The sequence below is a fragment of the Venturia canescens genome, chromosome 3, assembly GCF_019457755.1.
Source record: "Venturia canescens isolate UGA chromosome 3, ASM1945775v1, whole genome shotgun sequence".
In the NCBI taxonomy this organism is placed as follows: Eukaryota; Metazoa; Arthropoda; class Insecta; order Hymenoptera; family Ichneumonidae; genus Venturia; species Venturia canescens.
Genome location: NC_057423.1, coordinates 17,215,163 through 17,234,472, shown reverse-complemented (window position 1 = coordinate 17,234,472; position 19,310 = coordinate 17,215,163). Strand labels below are relative to the sequence as shown.

The 19,310-nt window shown below is 38.6% G+C and overlaps 1 protein-coding gene across 2 annotated transcripts; it reads right to left on the bottom strand.

Moving 5' to 3' along the window:
• Positions 1-15,280: 15,280 nt before the first annotated feature.
• LOC122407772 (uncharacterized) lies at positions 15,281-17,997 on the bottom strand. 2 transcript variants are annotated; one of them, XM_043414191.1, is made up of 5 exons: positions 17,840-17,997; positions 17,197-17,716; positions 16,047-16,343; positions 15,819-15,951; positions 15,281-15,747 (listed from the first exon to the last, which is right to left on the bottom strand). In XM_043414191.1, exons 2-5 carry the CDS (start codon positions 17,560-17,562, stop codon positions 15,725-15,727), a joined length of 819 nt encoding a protein of 272 aa, XP_043270126.1. In that variant the 5' UTR covers positions 17,563-17,716; positions 17,840-17,997; the 3' UTR covers positions 15,281-15,724. The 2 variants fall into 2 exon arrangements, with proteins under 2 accessions (XP_043270126.1, XP_043270125.1); XM_043414190.1 differs by having other exon boundaries at positions 17,197-17,997.
• Between the last annotated feature and the right edge of the window lie 1,313 nt (positions 17,998-19,310).

The following is a 19,310-nucleotide window of genomic DNA, read 5'->3' as shown; positions in this document are numbered from 1 at the left end:
AATATTTGATCGAAGAGGCAAGGCAAAAAGAAGAAGAGCCGATAATGAGGGAAAATTGGCATCTGGCAGCCAAAATGGACATTCCTCGACAGTCCAACGGATACGATTGTGGGGTATTTGTCTGCAGGTACGCCCGATACGAGATCTCCGGAAGAGAAATGGATTTCACCCAGAATGACATGCCGCAGATCAGGAGAAAAATGGCTCGCGAGCTACAATCAGGATGCCTCCAAAATTAAGAGGATTCTTTTTTTTTTTTGTTGTTTTGTTTAATTTAACATTGTTTTTTTTTGACGGATCTCAAATATCCATTTTTTAAATAATTTTTTTTTATTTATTTTATTTGGTTAAAGACGTTATTAATGAGTCAAATGCAATAAAAAAAAAAAAACGTCATTTTTGCAACATTCTAACCAAGTCTACTGTGTTTTATTTCTTGATACCTGAAAACAAACATCCTATCGTTGTCCTTGGGATTCTCTGCACCTGAAAAACATAAAAAATACTTACCTGCGATGACTCGGGAGTCTCTGCACCTGAAAAAGAAAAAGGAAATTATAATATTAAATATGAAATTAGAAAAACGCGAAAAATACTTACCGTCGAAAACCAACGTCCTAAAAACGCTGAAGCTAAAAAAATAAGTAATTCAAATTTAAGAAAACTTTAAATTTAAGTCGCAATTAGAAATTAAGTACTTACCTGTAACACTGAAAAATAAGAGAAAAAAGGATCGGAAAGGGAAATAAGGGAAGAGAAATGGAAGTGGGGATGAAAAATGATGGACAGAAGAGTGAAAAAGGACTAAGCAGTGAAGAGGGGGTAATATGGACTGAAAATGAAAAGAGTGGGGAGTGTGAAAAGAGTGGGGATTAAAGTTGGGTATAAGAGTCGGAGCAGCGGGCTCCGGAGCGTCATTCCAGCTCCGGTCCAGCTACTAGCAACATCGAAATATCTTTCAAAATGAGGATCCACAACATTCCTGGAGTACCAACGCCTTCTCCGTGGCCTGGTACGTGGGAAGGGACCATGGAGTGCATCATCTTGGATTTCAAAAATCCAACGAACTTCACATTTACAACCAAAACGAAATATTGGGAGCTGTGCGACTTCGAATACGAGCTTGGGGCGCACGTCAACCGAATGGGGCATATGCAAAGGCCAGGTTATCAGATTGGAAATCACTACGCTTTGGAAATCGGCAGTGTAGCCCATCGCGTGGAATTGATGGGATACGAGGACAGCGAAGCCACGTTGAGATTCATCGATCAAGGGACAACGCTTATGCATCCAGTTTTTGATTTGAGTGCCCTTCCGCATGCGTTCCTTGTGGCTCCACCTTTTTCATCGAGAGGTTACCTATCGGGAATTAAACCATTTTTGGAAGAACGATAGGAGGAAACTGTATGCCTCTACTACCAACGGGCCTTGGAAGAGAAAAGAGTCAAGATCAAGATTGTTTCTGAACACCCTACCAAGGAGGCACATGAGGTTCGGTTATTCACACTGCCGCACAACGATAACTTGGGAGATCGACTCGTTCTTGAAGAGTTTGCGAGAGAAGGGACATACGAGTGTTGTTTAAACGATGACATCGGGATGATCTCTCCAGAGGAGATGCAGGACCTGATAGAGGAAGAAAAAGCAGCTGGTAATTGGTATGCCTATCGACGAGAACGTGTCCTTGGCGATCCCCCAAATCAGTGAAAAACGTCGAGAACATCGAAAACATCGAAAACATCGAGAACATCGAGAATATCAAGATCATCAAATCCATCCATTCCCAGGGTCAACGCGTCATCTTTTCCTTTCAAAAACTCCATTTCCGATTTCCGAATATTCAAATTTTTAAGCATTTTAAATTGTTATCTTATTAAACTAAGATTGGAGAACAAAAATCTCTAATTCTTAGATTTTTTTGTTCTGGGGGGCATTTGTAGCGAAACACACGCGCGACGACCACGCTCGTCGTTGTTGACAGGTGGCGGCCATCTTAGGCCGGTAGGCATGAGCCCGAGCGGGGCTACCGGCGCCGCTCTGAACTTCGCCGCGCTATATTTTCAGAGATTATTTCTTTTTGCATTTGGTTATTTTAAGTCGCCCGAGCACATAAATATGATCAAAATCATCAGAAAAATAGTACGGAGTTAAGAAAAATGATCACGAGTCAAATTAATAACATAAAAACTGATCACAATGAAAAATGTCAAAAGCGACTACGACGCATGCGCGGGGAGAGCGTCGATGGGCTATAGGAACGCGTACGTGACTTTTCGCGATTGTAATTAATCAAATCGTATTAAACGAAGTAAAAATGCCAAATTGAAGAAGAAATTCAGTAATAATTGATCCAATTGAAGTTTTAGTTATTAAAAACCATACAAAGCTGAAAATCATAAAAAGCGGTAGTCTGCGCATCGTATGCTAGACCGCTCGACCAACGGGCGATCGCGAATCATGGCAACGGGCCAATCAGAGAGGGCGTAACAAGTTGGTGCGCAGAACCGAGCGAAAACGGAGATTCTCGGCGCTCGAGAATTTTATGGTGGGGACACGGGTATAAGAAGCGCTGCGCGACTCATTCGGGAGACAGTTCTCCCTGGCTAAAGAATCAACTCGGACCTCTCTCAGTACATCTTTACATCAGCCTCAGCAATACTACACCTATCCTCAAAATTTTTGGGGTTCCCGTAGCGCGGACTCTCGGATCGACTCGGCGACGTCTCGATCCCATAGCCCGTGGACGGTGAATTGCCTATTTCCTTGGACGCCTGGATTCTCGGAGCGACTCGGCGACGTCTCGATTCCATAATCCAGGGTCCACACCTAACCTCTAAAAAATTTCCGGCTTTCCGTTGCACGGAGTTCTCGGATCGACTCGGTGACGTCTCGATCCCATAACACGTGGACGGAGGGTTACCTTTACCCGGTAAATGCACGGACTCTCGGAGGGATTCGGTGACGTTTCTATCCCATAGCCCGTGGTTTACATCCTACCCTTTTACATTTTTTTACATCTTTGTTGAGGAGGATTAAAATTTATCCTATTATTAAGAATTAAATTCGTATTTGAACAACATTGTCCGAGGTGGTCCAGGCAGGGAAATCTAGACCCATTTAGAAAATAATAATCCAAGAAACGATAGTTTAAGATTGATTTTATATCGAGTAAAAAGAAATTCAAAATTGTAAAAGTAAGAAATACTCTTATTTGACTTCAAAAGCGAACGTAACAGGACATCGGAAAAACCGCGTCAAACGAATTATAGCACGAAGCATCGAATCGAGAGCTTTTTTATCGAGAGATTAGAACGAACGCGACCATTTAATTTAAAATTGTTTTATTTCTAATTATTATTTTTGTACACTTTAAAATTCGAAAATTGAGAAATTTAAAATTTCTCAGACCGAGAATTTGCAACGTTTTCGGGTCTTTCGGGTCTTTTTCCCGCCAGATCCGATTAAACAAAGCAAGACAGTTTAAAAACAAAAAACACAAAATTGTTTTCGAATTAGCGAGCCAAGGCGCAAAATTTCTTTTATTCTTGTCAAAATTCGGTCTAATAATTGAATAAAATTGATTATTTTTATATTTTACCAAAATTAACAGTGTCCGCGTTTCTTTCATACCTGCTCCTTATTATTAAGGTTGCTCGAACCGACGCGTGGCGGCATTCAGGCCAGGTCGGCAAGAGCGTTTCGTTACAGTATGTATCGGTCTTAACTCATATACAGATGCGTCAACTCCGTAAATGTGTTGATACTTATGCATAATCTTGAGCCCGTGCAAAGTTTTTTCTCAGTAATTATGCCACTGATCATGCTGATTTTGGGCGTAATCGAAAGAGAATTTATTAATTGGCTCAAACTTCAATTTTCAAGTTGCGAAGTGACTCCTGAATTTCATTATTCTACAAAATAACATGTCGATTTTACCCCCACTACCACGAATTGTTTTATTCAGAGATAATATAGGCTCGGTGAGAGCCTCGGGCCAGCAGACGACAGGGCTGTCAATGTACTTGTCCCGAGACTACCGAGTCTCTTGATATCCGAATTCAGACATGATTTGTTTCAGAATGCATTATGCATAGTGGTAAGTATTGTAAATATATCATTTTTTTGCGCAAGTCAATTCAATTAGATTTCTTATCCAAAAACTATTTTTAGAGTTATATGAATTCATATAATGAATTATTCATCTGCATATTTAATTGAGAATTTGTATAAAATCCTGCTATATGTTGTAACGAGATTTTCCCGGGGAGGTACGATCAAGTCCCTTCTCGGCTCACTCGCGCCTTCCCGACTCTCCGGCTGCGAGAATGAACTGGGCGCCAGGTACAAAGTATCCTGACGGATCAGCGAGTCCCACGGGAAGTCCCAATTGAGACTCGGGGCTCAAGTGGACAAGTGAGACCCAAATTGAATCCCAACAGGGACTTTTTTCCCCTCACTCGGTTTGAACCGGATGTGACGTCATGAGTCCGTAATTGGGTCTTGGAGTCTTATTTAGGGACTCTTTTTAAAGGTGAAAACGAAGAAACGAGAGCCTCTATTTGGGACTCCAAGACCGAATTAGGGACTTTTTTGAGTACGGCAAGCAAAGAAGTGGAGTCCCTATTCGACACTCAAAGTCCCAATCGGAGATTTCTTTTAAGGGTTGAATTAAGTTGAAAAAGTCCCTGTTTGGGACTCCAAGCCTCAATTTGGGATTTTTTTTTGCAATGCAACCGGAAAATGCAAGTCCTTATTTGGGACTCCGAAACCCAATTCGGGACTTTGTAGAACGAGATAACCGGAAAATTTTAGTCCTTTTATGGGACTCCGAGCCCCAATTTGGGACTTTTTCTTTCAAGGCAACCGGAAAATGCGAGTTTCCATTCGGGACTCGTAGCCTCGAGTCAGGATTTTTTCGAGCGAGGTAGATGGAATGAGCGAGCCTCTACTTGGAACTCGTAGCCTCAATTGGGGACTTTTTTGAGCAAGGTAGGTGGAAAGAGCGAGCTTCTATTTCGGATTCGTAGCCTCAATTTGGGACTTTTTCGAGCGAGGTAGATGGAATGAGCGAGTCTCTATTTGGGACTCATAGCCTCAATTGGGGACTTCGAGCTTCAAACGGATTTTCCCTGAAATTTCACAAATTTCATCACTTTCATGATGCGCGATAACAATATGAGTAGAATTACAATTTTTTAATTCTTTCATGATTTAATACGAATGACAAGTAACAATAAGGTTTTAAGACTAAAAAGCTGTTGGTCTAGCGGTACATTAGAGTTAAAAAAATTATTAAAACTATTCAATTAGTTGAAAAAATTTCAGTAACGAAATTAGAATACAGTTTTCATGGTTTCGAGTTTGAAATTTGTTGAGCGGTACGCTTAAAAATTTGAATCGCCTGTTAAATCGTTTTCATTTTCTGAGCTTTCTTGCTGGTTCCCTCTGTTTCGAATTTTTTTTATTGGATTCATTTCTTTTCGCCTCATGCTTCTTGAACGCTCATTTTTACATTGCTTCACCAGTAATATTTTCAATTTCCGTTCTTCGGGAACGTTTTCTTTCAAGGGATATCATCTTTGAATAATTTAAAGTGCAGCTGAAACATAACAGACATTAATAAAAACATTTATGGTAAACCGAATAGAATTCGTTCGCTGGAACAAATGAGTAGTAAAAATTGTCGTCATTGCAATATAAACTAAGGGGTTATTTTAGAAGCTTGAACATATTTATTTTTTTTATTTATTTTTTTTTTTCGTGGGCCGAAGAGGGGTGTTAGTATATGTAAAAAAATGACTTACTCAAATTTTCAGATCTTTTGAAAAATATATAACGGTCCCTCAAACGACTTTTGTATTTTTTTTTCCTGTTTTGGGGACAAACGTCATGAAAAAAATCATAAATCGTTATGCAAACATAAAATGCACTTCTCCCTTGAATACATGAAACTTTACCTTTGTGTTGAAAAAAAAAATCATTAATTAAACGGTCCCTCAAATGACTTTTCTGTTCGTATGACATTTTCGTTCGTACTAGTGCACTTGTACTTGTTACATTGTAGACCGTGAAGCAATATAAACAGAGCTACTATGACCACGATAAGGACGAAGCTCAACAGCTACATGAGCTAGGGGCTCATGTAGCTGTTGAGCTGTTGAGCGAGGGCGCAAAAAACATGGGAAAAATATGCTTCATATTCAGCGCAGAGAAAAATTATTTCCGAGCTAAAAATTCAAAAAACATATAACATAATTTTGCAATGAATTTGCGTAGTATACTGGAATACACATGTTCAGCGCATTATTCCAATGTATTTTATGCTCACAATATTTCACTTATTCAACAAAGAAAGTGCATTTTATGTTTGCATAACGTTTCATGACTTTTTAAGACTTTTTCCATGACGATTTTCCTCAAAATAGGAAAAAACGTAGAAAAGTCGTTTGAGGGACCGCTAAATATTTTTTTTTTAATCTCAAATTTTGGGAAAGTCACTTTTTTTACATGTACTAATATCCCTCTTCAACCCACGAAAAAAAAAAATCGATGTTTTTTGAAGCACCCTAGTATGCATACTTATGATCCATCTGTTCTAAAAGGGCCCTGATGTTTATTTGAATGAAAAATTTCAATGAAAAGTGGTGGGTCGGACAAGTACTTTTAACACATATTTAAACATCATTCGTACCCATCCAAAATCTACATCGAATATTGTGAATAAAACCAGGGGATCTTGAAAGTCTGAGAAGCGTCGATTTTCTTCGCAGTCTCTGCCACCCTAGAGTAACAAATTACTATACCTTTGATGTGTTTTTTTTTGGATTTAAACGCTTCTTAGAACAATTTCATAATGTTGAAACTGAGAATTACTAATAAAACGCTTGACCTCGAATTGATATGATAAATTTTAGTGCTGCACGTATCTCAAATGGTAACTTGTTTGATTCATTAGAACTCTCTCAAGTTCCTGGTGGTTCCCGTAAGAATGAAAATTCCGAATTACCATTGAATGCTTGGCCTCAAATTGATATCATAAATTTTAATGCTGCCCGTAACTTTGATGGAATTTTTTGTCAATTGATTCAGCTGTTAGAATAAGCTAAGAAGAACGGGGCATCGATTTCTGGAATGTTTTTAGGCGCTGTTTTTTGGTTTTTTATTTTTTACATTTTATTTGATTTTTTTGACATTTTAAAAAATCATTGCTGATTTTTTTTAATGTAATTTTTTATTCATGATTTCTGAAATGTTTTTCGAATTTTTGTGTGGAAATTATTTACAGTTGGTTTCATAATTTTTTTTATGGATTTTTTTTTACATTTTTTACGATATGACCAGGAAACGAGGGACCATCAATGTACTTGTCCCAACCTTTTTTTCCCTAGTTAAATTTTCGGTACCTACCAATGCTCCGAAATCTTCCGTAGTCACAACTCGAGTAGGAGATCGTCATTTTTTTTTTTCAAAGCGTCAGTCTGACATTTTTTGGCTATAACGCCTCGATCAAAGCAACCATTTTAGCGAGTGCTTCATCCGCTTCTATAGCGGTACGAAGAGAAAAATTACTATCAAATGAACAGTTTCGTATTATTATTTTGTCATTCACATACTCCAGGATTTCCTTATTCATTAGTGAAACTTTCGATTTATCCTCTTAAATAAATCGTTTCTACTAACCATGTAACTAACCGACTCATTATTATTGCCCCTATAGTTTAGCAGTGTGTTAAGGTATGATTTATGGTGTACTTTTTCCCTGCAACCTTCGTAGATGCTGATACAACATTACTACATTCACCTTAGCGTTCATCACCGGCGCAAATTAATATTTGACACGTAAACAAAGTGGGTATTGACACGAAAATTGAAATCTCAGCCTCCCGCTCAAATTTTGTATTCGTACTCTTCAAATTGGCCATCGTTCCCTCCAATAATGCAGTCTGTAATTATATTGAAAAGCAGGTCCTATCAGTAGGTAAAAATTTTATTCTAACTTTTTCTAATAAATTCTGGATCCTAAGAACCAGCAACTTATATCTTTTGAAAAACTGTTACTGATTGTTGCTATTTTGATGGTAGCAAATGAGTGGAAACTTGATGAAACTGCAGTGGCTTAACCCATGATTCAAAAAAAGAACGGGAATGATGCGACATGTAGAAGCTCAACGGTACTATAGTACGGTCGACAATTGATAACAATGCTGTCGTCAATTGGTGATAGTCAGCTGCCAGGTATCATTAATCCGTTTCCCATGTATTGGTCAATTGTACGCCGTAAGTTTTGTCATCTATTGTCATAAGTATAGCCGGACATATAATGTCCTTTGCTTCAACGAATGCTTTGTGGGGTGTAAGTCGGAATTGCGGAATGTGAAATGGTAAATCACAATCCATATCATCGGTAAAAAAATTAACGAAACACCCGGTTATCCTGTCTCCCTCTGCTTTTTGAAAACTAACCATTTTTAAAATTTCGGCAAAACATCCATTTTTCGTATAGACAAATTTGTCACAATGCTTCCTGCTCATAGTTTCTATACTTTTGCTTCGATACTCAACACCTTTTTATAAGGGCTCTGGGGTACACTGTCAATGCTCTAGGGTACACTACAAGACAATCCTAAATCTTCTATTAATTGTTGTTCCAAACGTGACGGTATTTTTTGTAGGCTTTTTGTACGCCGTACAATTCCATCAATTCCGTGTATTACCGCGGTACCATTGTGGATTTTGGTTTTCCATTTATCAATTTCTCCTTTACTTTCATCTTAACCTGTTCATCTGCCGTACCATAATCAATAAAAGTTCTCATGAAGTCTAACAACAGGTAATGTGTCATTATCTGAGTCTGTCTTTCATGCGGACTTTTTATCGATTCGATTATTCGTTTATTATACCTCTTGAAGGGAAAAGTACTGGTTGCCCATAGAGGTCCTAAATTTTCAACACAATCAACCAAGTGAGCGGTGAGATGAAGATTATAACTCATGTGCTCATCCCCAAATATTTTTTCGTAATTCAAGCGGTACTGTTGTAGCAATGAATGTGCTCTTGCAATCTCGTCCGTCATTATATCGTTTCTGCACAATATGTGTATGGCCTCCGACAGCAATGACAAAAGCTGCAGCTCGCTATCACGGAGTACATTTTTCAAACACGGTACACTGTAGTACAAGAGCCAATTCTTCCATTCTGACACTTTCCATATTTTTCTTTCGTGAATTGATCTTGGTAAACGTGATACAATCCCTGGTGGATGTATTGTCATCAATCTACTGTTTATTATATCTAATAACGCGGGGTCTCCGCGGTACCAAGAGCCGGACGTATCATCCAGTATTAATATTGTAAACTTTTTGGCTACCCCTAAGCACACGTTGTGCAGGTAATCCACAGACATACTCTTTCTTAAGTGGAATCCTGGCAACATTCTTAAAATCGAATTGCCTACTATTCCCTTGACTGTATTTCTGCTTCGAGTTGCTCGTGTCATGTATCGTTGAATTTCATCATCGGTACGTAGTTTTATAGGTGCGTTTTTGTAGATTCTTTTTTTAGTTTCGGTCGTCGTAGCAGTCGCATAGCAAAAGGTACATCCATGCTTGGCATTAAAGTGTCTCATATTCATAATTCTATATCGTGCAACAGCATCTACCGAACACACGATGGTTTTGAAACGACTAACAGTGGTACGAGTTGAGTCCACATGTAGATTCCATTCAACACCATCCTTGTATAACGATTGTAATTGTTGGCATATTGGTTCCATTTACGCATTCAAATTTGGTTGTTCTTTGTCAACCCAAATTCCAGCCAAAATCATATATTTTTTACGCAAGTGCGGAAGCAATTCATTGATTGTAAAAAAATTTAAATCATATACGTGAGAGTAAGTGTAGGACTCAAAGGATTGTAAAGATGATTTACTATTACCTTGGTTAAGGAGCTCATTGACGCACTCGCATGATCTGATACTACTACGAAATAATAAACTGTACCGCTCAGCAACCACTCCTTATTACCGCGGACTATGAGAACATTCCAAACAATCTACAATACAGAATGTTGAAAAAAATTATCAACTATTCCAGAAAAACCTCTTGTATTGAAACATGTTTTTTATTACCTCTATGAATGGATTGGTTACCCAGTCTGATCGCAGTGATAGAATCATGCAACTTACAGTTCTAAGAAGTGAAACCTCATAATAACCGAGGTCACACAATCTCTCCCAATTCACCTAGAATATGCATAATACATTTGGACATATTTATTTATAGTTGAAATATATCAATTTTATATTGAAAATATTCATTTTTCCTCACCATCAAAACTGATTGGCCCCCATGAAGGGCGTTAGAGAGGAAACAGGAAAAACATTCATCGACGTATGAAGAAAGTGCAGCGTGCACCAATTTTTTTCAAATCGCCACATCTGTGGAATATATCATTTATATTACAAATATAATCAGTACTGATATACTTATTATTCATACAAAGATCTACAGAATTAGATTGATGATATATTAACAATGACGTAAGCGTTATAGAGTCAGCATTTGTCAATTTTCAGTGCAAAAAGTGGTCATTAAAATGGTGAGGTAAGGAGCGTTGGACTATGAGTTGCGTAGAGTATAGCCGTGCAACTTGAAAATTATTGGTGGACATAATATGACTCTGGGCAATATTGAATGCTAGACAGCCTAGTTCATATGTATTAGATTGCGCAGGAGGTCTTACATGACTAGACAGCCTAGTTCATGTATTAGACTGCACAAGCAGGTTTTACATTATAATATACTTATTACTCAAGTACCTCGTTTAACTGCTGCAACACATCTTGAGGGAATAACCATGCAATTGAAAAAAAGTGAGTTTCAATTTCGAGAAAGGCTTGGAGATAAAATATATATTAAGAGGTTATCAAGGATTGCAGCAGCGGCTCATCGACGCTAAGAAGTACAAAGAAATCTTGTCCCCGTTATATTACATTTCATGAATCAGAGCTTATCGCTCCTGAAATCATTTAACAACAAAAAATGAGCAATTCTAATATGGAATAAAAAATACGAACCTCAAATTATCGGTATCAGCACATGCACGTGTCCGCCGCGGAATTGAAGATTGTTGTAAACGCCTTTTGTTACGACGATGAGTATGTAAAAACAAATTACATATTGTATTATTATTATATAATATATATGATCGTTATCGTTTATTTTATCAAATTTTTTTTCATAGAAATTAATTTTTGTATATGAAAAGGTGATGAAGAGAGACTATAAAATGTCCTTTTGTCAGTTAAATAAGAGTATGTTATAGAACACGCGCGTTGAGCCGGATGTGCGGCGTCATGATCACCTGGGATGAGTTCTGGGAGGCTGCTAGACTCGAATCGGCACGATAGTCCATGACCATCTTCACGTGTGCGAGTGATACTCTCGTATACGCGTTAGGCGCGAACGTTCGATAATACAAACGAATGCGATCTCGGCCGTATCCGAGTATGCGACAGCTCATTATAATAACCTTCGAAAAATTATTTTATTAATAATAAATTAAAAAAGGCATGTGTTGGTGAAAACGATAGAAAGAGACAGAAGTTCGTCGGAAAACAAAAAACAAGAGTCTCGCGGATAGCTGGGCATTTCTAAGACCCGCTACACACGTTCAATAATATTGCGCAATATAGGTGATTGGACAATATTATTGAACGTGTAGATGTAGTATTGAAAGATTGCCCAATCATTGAACAGAAGTTTGAGCGATCTTAAATTTATGGCGCACTACACACCATACAAACTTATTGCGCAATTATATTGTGCAATAAGTTTGTGTAGTGGACCATGTGTAGTGGACCTTATGGCAGCGCGTGTAGTAGTACTATATTTATATAGTTCAGTGATTGGGAACGATAAAATTAGTACGCCGATCGCACCCGTCGAACGAAATTAGAATAAAAAAAGAATGATCTTAATAATTCCATGTGTTTCTTCATAAAAAAACAACGTGTACATTTGCCATTAATACATTGAATTCACGAATAAGGAGATATACAATAGTGTTCAGGAATTAGCGAGGCTCCGGTGCCGGCGAGCGCTCTCGGGATCGAGTGCTCGCCCCACCGCGGGCGTCGCTAGCTCGCGGGCTCGGGAATTCGGGAAACGTGAGACAATGGGCTTTTCGTGCTCTAGTTCTCACGCTCTCGCGGGGGGTCAGCACGTACTGGACACGCAATTCGGGCGCGATCGACGCGACGTGTGGCGCATGCCCACGGCGCGTCTTCATCGATCTCCATATTGATTAGGCAGTCTAGATCCGGTCGTTCAGCGTGCTGACGTGCTTTTCGGTACAAGTTCAACTTTCGGCTAAATCTCTCCGGTAATTACGGTGTTTCACCAAAAATAATTGGCCCAATAACTTCAGGACATTCACGGGAACAAATTGGCTTATTCATTCGGACTTTTCTCTCAGCGATTGCGGGTATTTCTCACGATTACTATCGGGCACGCGAAAGCACGCTTCGAGCGCTCATCGTAGCTTCGTCGAACGAGCCTCGTTCGACGTTGACCGGCTCGTCTCACTCGGGTAATCTCCATCGGTTCGGGTGCATTCTCAACGGCGGGCATACTGTCTACACCACTCTACGAACAATAAAACCTTTTTTGTACTTTTACCCCGCTGCGCATTGTGTCATTTATTTTCTCCCCACCAACACCAGATCCTTCACACAACAAATAGAAATAAAAATTGTTAATCCGACGTATAAATAACCTCAAAAGAATGAACCATCGTATATAGCCTCAAAATAATTGTGAACAAAAACGAATCGAAATTACAAGAAGAAATTTCGGATCGTGTGCTGTTCGTAAAACTTTGATCTGGATAAACAGGGATGTCGGCACAAAGCGGTACCGATATATGCGTAAGGGTTGTAGTTATATTAAAATGTGAAAATTAAATTTGAATTACAAATGTTATGCGTATAGAAAATATTGAAATAATCGAGTTTTTTGCTCCTAAGGTAAAACATGTCGTATGTGCAGTGGATGCTGATGCGGCAGATACCGACCAATGTACATCGTGTGCGAAGAGAACGATACGGAATTAAAATTCAATGAAGAACAGACAATAAAAAAGTTGAAGAAAAATGACCATTCGCTCAAGGAGAAACCTGTGAGTATATACAAAAAAATTGTGTCGAATACATAGAAAAACTAATCGAAGTATTTTTATTTTTTAATTACACAGCCACACAAAAAAAAAGTTGATTGTGCGGCGGATGCGGCTATGCTTTTCCTACGTATTTTGAGCTGCTGAATCGATATTCGAGGTTAGAATTCAGATCCTGTGTACCATTTTTTTGATAACTCTAAAAGATGATGTAAATAGGCCATTATTCTCGTTTAGCATTAACTAGATCGCTTTGGGAGGGTCCGTAGGCTTCAATCGGTGCGACTCATTTGACAACTAAGTGCAGAATAAAATTTGACATGCTTAATTCGAGTCTTATATATCCTGCTACATCACTTTGTTTATAGGAATGTTCTAGAAGCTTTTGGAGGTCATCGAATGTTAACTCAAATACGCATTTGTTGTAACAGGAGAAGTCTGCTTTGAAAATTCCTGTCAACACATCTCGCAGCACGATTCTTTTATTTTCAAGCTGTCATCTCAATCATCAACGCTCGATTATTTTTCGAGCCAATTATTCTCGGAATCCCTTAAATCTACCCCCCCCCCCCCATCATCACGTACCACGTCGAACCCATTCGCCTTCATAACACCACATTTTTCAACGCCGTATCGGATTTCAATCATCGCCGCATTGGAAATATTTTTGTCGAACCAATTCCTTCATCTTAATCATCGCGGCAACCTTGAGCGAATTCCCAGAATCCCTCAATTTTTCCCTCCCGCACTACCCCTTGTCGAACCTTCGATGATAACGTCATCGTTCGAAAATGTCATCCTTCAAGAACATTCTGACCCCCTGGGGAACAAGCGACCCTGATTACCCCGCAATATCCAGAATCCCCCTTGCTTATCTGATGACATTATCGTTCAAGAATGTGATGACGTCATCCTTCGAGAACATTCTGACCCGCATTACCCCAGGAGAACGAGTGACCCCACAATATACGTGACGTCATCATCGAACCTTCGAGAACATGACGTCATCGTCAAGGACACGCTGTAATTACGTCATCATCGAACCTTCGAGAACATGACGTCATCGTCAAGGACACGCTAACCCGCATTACCCCCGGGGAACGAGTGACCCGCATTACCCCCTGGATCCAGAACTCTCCTTGCTTATCTACTCTTTACCTTTCCAACGAAAGAATTTTTTTCCCGGACCGATATTCATCGTTGATAGGAAAATACTTAGATTTTGCGGTTAGGGACGGAACGCGTATATGACAGCTGTGGGACATTGCTGCCAATCCTAGCATATTATCGTGGGTCATAGTTTACGTTGTTGCCAGTTCGTCTTGCAATAATAAATTTCTAACAAATTATCGAAAATAATACTGTAAATTCACAGAAATTATTTCTGTAGCCATGACTTTGTCAAAAATGCATATTTTTTTAAACCGATGTGGATTTTTTCTTCGAAAAATTACATTAAATACGACGATAATTTGATGATCAAGAGTTGGTAATAATTCATCGGTTCCGTGCATAAGCATAGGGCGCCCCCTCACGCTTCACCCCCGACGGCTAGACCCCACAACAACCTTAAAGGAAAAGCTCTCGAGTGGTTTCACTCGAAACCGGAGCACATAGAAATGAGCCTCGATCAATTTCTCCAGGAGATGCAAACGATGTTCGATCACCGTCTGAACAAAGTCACACTGCGTCGCCAGTTTGAAAACAAACGATCGAAAAACGGGAAGATGTTTAACGATTATCATCACCAAAACATTATCTTGGCTAACCGTATGGGAATAGCAAAAGATGAAATCGTCGATTATATCATCCCCGGAATTCCAGATTCTCGCTTGCAAGATCAGGCCCGCATGCAACAATTTGAGGATAAAATGTCGCTATTGTCAGCATTCAAAAAAATCTCCCTTTCATCAACGAGGAATAGTGGAAAACCTGAGGTGAATTATAAGCAGCACTCTAGGCAACCGTCCTCGTCGTCGGAGAACTCCAGTGATCACCGTCCGGTGCGAAAATGCTTCTTCTGTGACAAGGAGGGACATCTCAAGCCGCAGTGTCCTGAGTTCAAATGCTTCACTGCAAAAACAAGCGTGTTGTTAGGTGTGTTGAAACAACGCACAACACATCTCGCAGGTGTGTTGTTTTAACTAATCGTGTTGCAACAACACACAATACATCTCGCAGGTGTGTTGTTTTAACGAATCGTGTTGAAGCAACACGTAACGCCGTAAAATTTCGAACAACACGGCAATTTCCGTTTTGTAATTTATATAATACTGATAATGTGTGTTGTTTCAACACGGATGATTTCAGCACGGTTTTGGGAAGTTACTCATACTTATATGTACAACACATTTTAGAAAGTAAAATAAAATGGCAAATATCTTGTCGTCAATGTCGACCTAAACGAAATTGCCGTTTTATGATATCCAGTATATTTGTGTAAATATTTTTATCCATTTCTTCCGTAAATTCACAGACTCTTTGAGCAATAGACGTACGTGCGGTGTGTCACCGGAATTCATATTTCTTTCGAGCTCTTTTAACGCATCTACTCCATGTACATCAGGACGCCTGCGAAAAATAAAAATGTAACAAGAGATCCCCTAATATTTATGGAAATTAATATAGAAATTCAAACGTACTCTTTATGAATCGTAAAACAGTTGGAATATTTTGACTGATTTTCAATTTGTCTTCGCCAAATTTCATTACAGATCGTTCTGAATTAGCACGTCGATTCCGCACATTTGTACTTGACTGATGTCGTACAATCCCCTGCAATAATAAAAGAAAACTCAATAAAGAAAAATTTAGCACATGACGGCTTTGACAATTGTAGTAACTGGAAATGTAAAGAAATGAAAACTTACACATCCATGGTCTCCGCCGCTGAGCTCTGGATAAGCACTAACAATGGCTTTTGCGTAGTTGAAATAATCATTTTTACTCAGCATGCCATTAGTGCGATGCAAAAGATCAGTTGCCCAAAAATACGTTAATGACTTTTGAGCAAGTAACATTCCTCCGTTGTTCACTTTTTGAACCAACTCCGGGGTCAGTTCTGGCAATGATGTTGGCGTTCCAACGAAGCTTGAAATTATGCTTCTTTTTTCAGTGAAGTCATTTGTTTTCAGTTTTTTAAATTGACTGTTGATTGATTGGTTTTCCTGAAATTCCAAAAAATAAGCTCAACAGTTTTATTTCTCAAAGCATAAAGCAAATCTTATGACCGTTCGACCTAATAAAAATCTCAGGAGTTCAAAACTTTCTTTACAATAAAAGAAATTTCATGTAAGCTTTCATCTTTGAGTACACTGAGTTCATTGGTTACAATAGAATATTCATAATTTTCTTAATGATTTTTTCTTGTCAGCGGTAAAAGTCTGGATCAAATTCCTTTCTCTGCAAAAAAATTTGGATCAAATTTCTTTTCTCGCAACAATTTTGATGAACTTTCTTTCTAAGTAATGAAAGTTTTGATCAAATTTGTGTACCGCAACAGTATTCATAAGATTTTTTTTCTTGCAGCGGTGAAAGTTATGGTTGAATTTTTTGTACAGCAGTAAAGTTTTGAAAACATTCGCTTTATAGCAATCAAAATTTTGATAACGTATTGATATTTTATTAAAATTTTGATCACTTTAAAAAGAATGTTTTCAAAACTCTACTGCTATACAAAAAATTGAACCATAACTTTTACCGCTGCAAGAAAAAAAATTTTATAAATACTGCTGCGGTAAACAAATTTGACCAAAACTTTTCTTGTTTACAAAGAAAGTTCATCAAAACTGCTGTCAGAAAAAAATTTTGATGCAAATTTTCTTGCGGAGAAAGAAATTTAATCTGAACTTTGATCACTGGCTTAAGAAACACTTATTAAAACTCATTGACGCAAAGAGATTTATGAAAAATCTTATCGCTACCAATGAATTAAATGTGTTATAAATTCTTTATCCTATTGTAAATCGTTTAGATTCATTATTCTACATTTTATATAATAAAACATCGAGATAATCTTACCTTTTCTTTCTCCTCCACACATTCACTTATTTTTTCTTGGGTTTCAATGAGAGAGCCGTCTTGATCGATAGCGTAGATCGTTGAACACGATAGAAGACTTTCGCCTAACGGAACAATGCAGGTTATTTCCAATTCATCGATTATTTCTTCCTCTGCTTCGATGTCACATAAAATGTTTTGATTTTGAATCAGCTTCTGTAACACGATGGCTTGATTTTCGATTTTCTTTTTCAGAAGCAAGTCGTTTTCACAAGCTTCGCGGATTTTTTGGGTGACACATTCGGAATCACTCATTTTTTCGTTCACTTTGCAAAATTTAATTTTTTTGCATCGCTCTTCGTTTTTGCAATAAATCGTTTTTTCCATTTTTATGCTCGCTGAGTGGCACAAATAATAAGTGAATTAAACGTATGCGTCTTTTCGCCGACCGAATCGAACCGAATAATCACGAAAACGAGAAGCAAGTTTTCATCACATGGCCGTATGGTCTTAACGCTATAGGAGCGCAGACTCGAGCCAACTACAAACAAAAAGAAAAAGAAGAAAGAGTCTGGCTGGACAAAGGACGAAGACGAGGTTAGCTCACACTTACAAACGTAAACAATGTTTGCGTTTCGTATAACGGACTTTTTGACAACATTACCTCATGAGCGAATTAGTGTAGTGGGTAGCGTGCGTCCGTTAAGTTAGAGCGTGTTAGGTAGGTAGGTCGATCGAATCCCCCCTCGTTGTATACGAATTTTTCTCAGAAATAATTCGTTTCCAAATCTTCGAACTTTGATATCCGAGGTTCACGAACGAGACGCATCCAGTAGTAATTCTCGGTAAAAAAAAAATATTTTGTTGTATTTTTCGCCATTCTTGCGAGTGAATTTACTCGCAAGCCAACAACGCATTTCAAGTGTGCGGATATGCACAACAGCAACACGCCATGATATGTGTCGAATCGGGCGACAAAGAGGAAAATGCCTAAAACGTGTTGTAACAACACGGAAAGCCGTTTTTTTACAACACGGGAAACCGTTTTTTAACAACACGGAAAGGCGTTTTTATAAAACACGATTAATATGTGTTGTTTTCATGAACAACACGGCAAAAAGCGTGTCGAAAATGGCGACAACATAAACACGCTGGAAACGTGTTAAAACAACACGCTTGTTTTTGCAGTGTTCTCGTGTGATAAATCGGGTCACATTACGAAAGATTGCCCGTATAGACCGAAACAAGTAAACAACGTTCATCCAGCTCCAGTCGAAGAGACCGAGTTTTGCCAAACCGTATTGTATACCATGTATCCTAACGAACACAAAGAAACGATTCAATTATCGACAATGTTGGACACTGGTAGCTTTATTAAACTCCGTTACGTTCCGAGTGATGCGATCAAATGCACGGAAGATCATAATAACAAATTTCGGGGTATCAATAATAGCAATCTTGTCGTTCTTGGGATGGTTATTCTCGATATTGAAATGAATGGGAAAATAGAAAGATCGTTACGATTAATGGTTGTCCCAGACTTTACTATGGTCTCTTGTGTTATTTTGGGACAAGACGTTATAAAGCGATTTGGTCTCGGTTTTACAAAATTCCGAAAATGCGTACGAAGCAGAGATCATGAATATCGACGTCTCTTCGCCGGTTGAAGACGAAGCGGATCTGTTGGAAATTAACCCTGCTGTACCTATAAATCACACAAGAAGAAATTAGACAATTGTTCCGAGAAAAGTATCTAGAGCCTGAACGTCCAGAAGAACCAAACGTAAAAGCGGAATTTAAGTTAACGTTGACCAACCCCCAACAGTTTCGTTTCGCCCCTAGAAGATTCTCGTACGCGGAAAAAGAAGGAGTATGCCTCTCCCATCGTATTAGTTAAAAAGAAGAATGGTTAGACACGCATGTGCGTGGACTATCGAACACTAAATAAACGTTCTGTTGTGCCTGTACATCGCACTCCTAAAATAAAGAGTATATAAATTAAGCGTTCTCAGCATAAATGCATCGACGGCGAAATATCGACGTTCCCGAACGAGCGCATCGACCCTCGATGTCATCACCGAAACTTTGAGAAAGAATATCACGCCATATTGTCGCGAGAGGGGGAAAAACCCCTG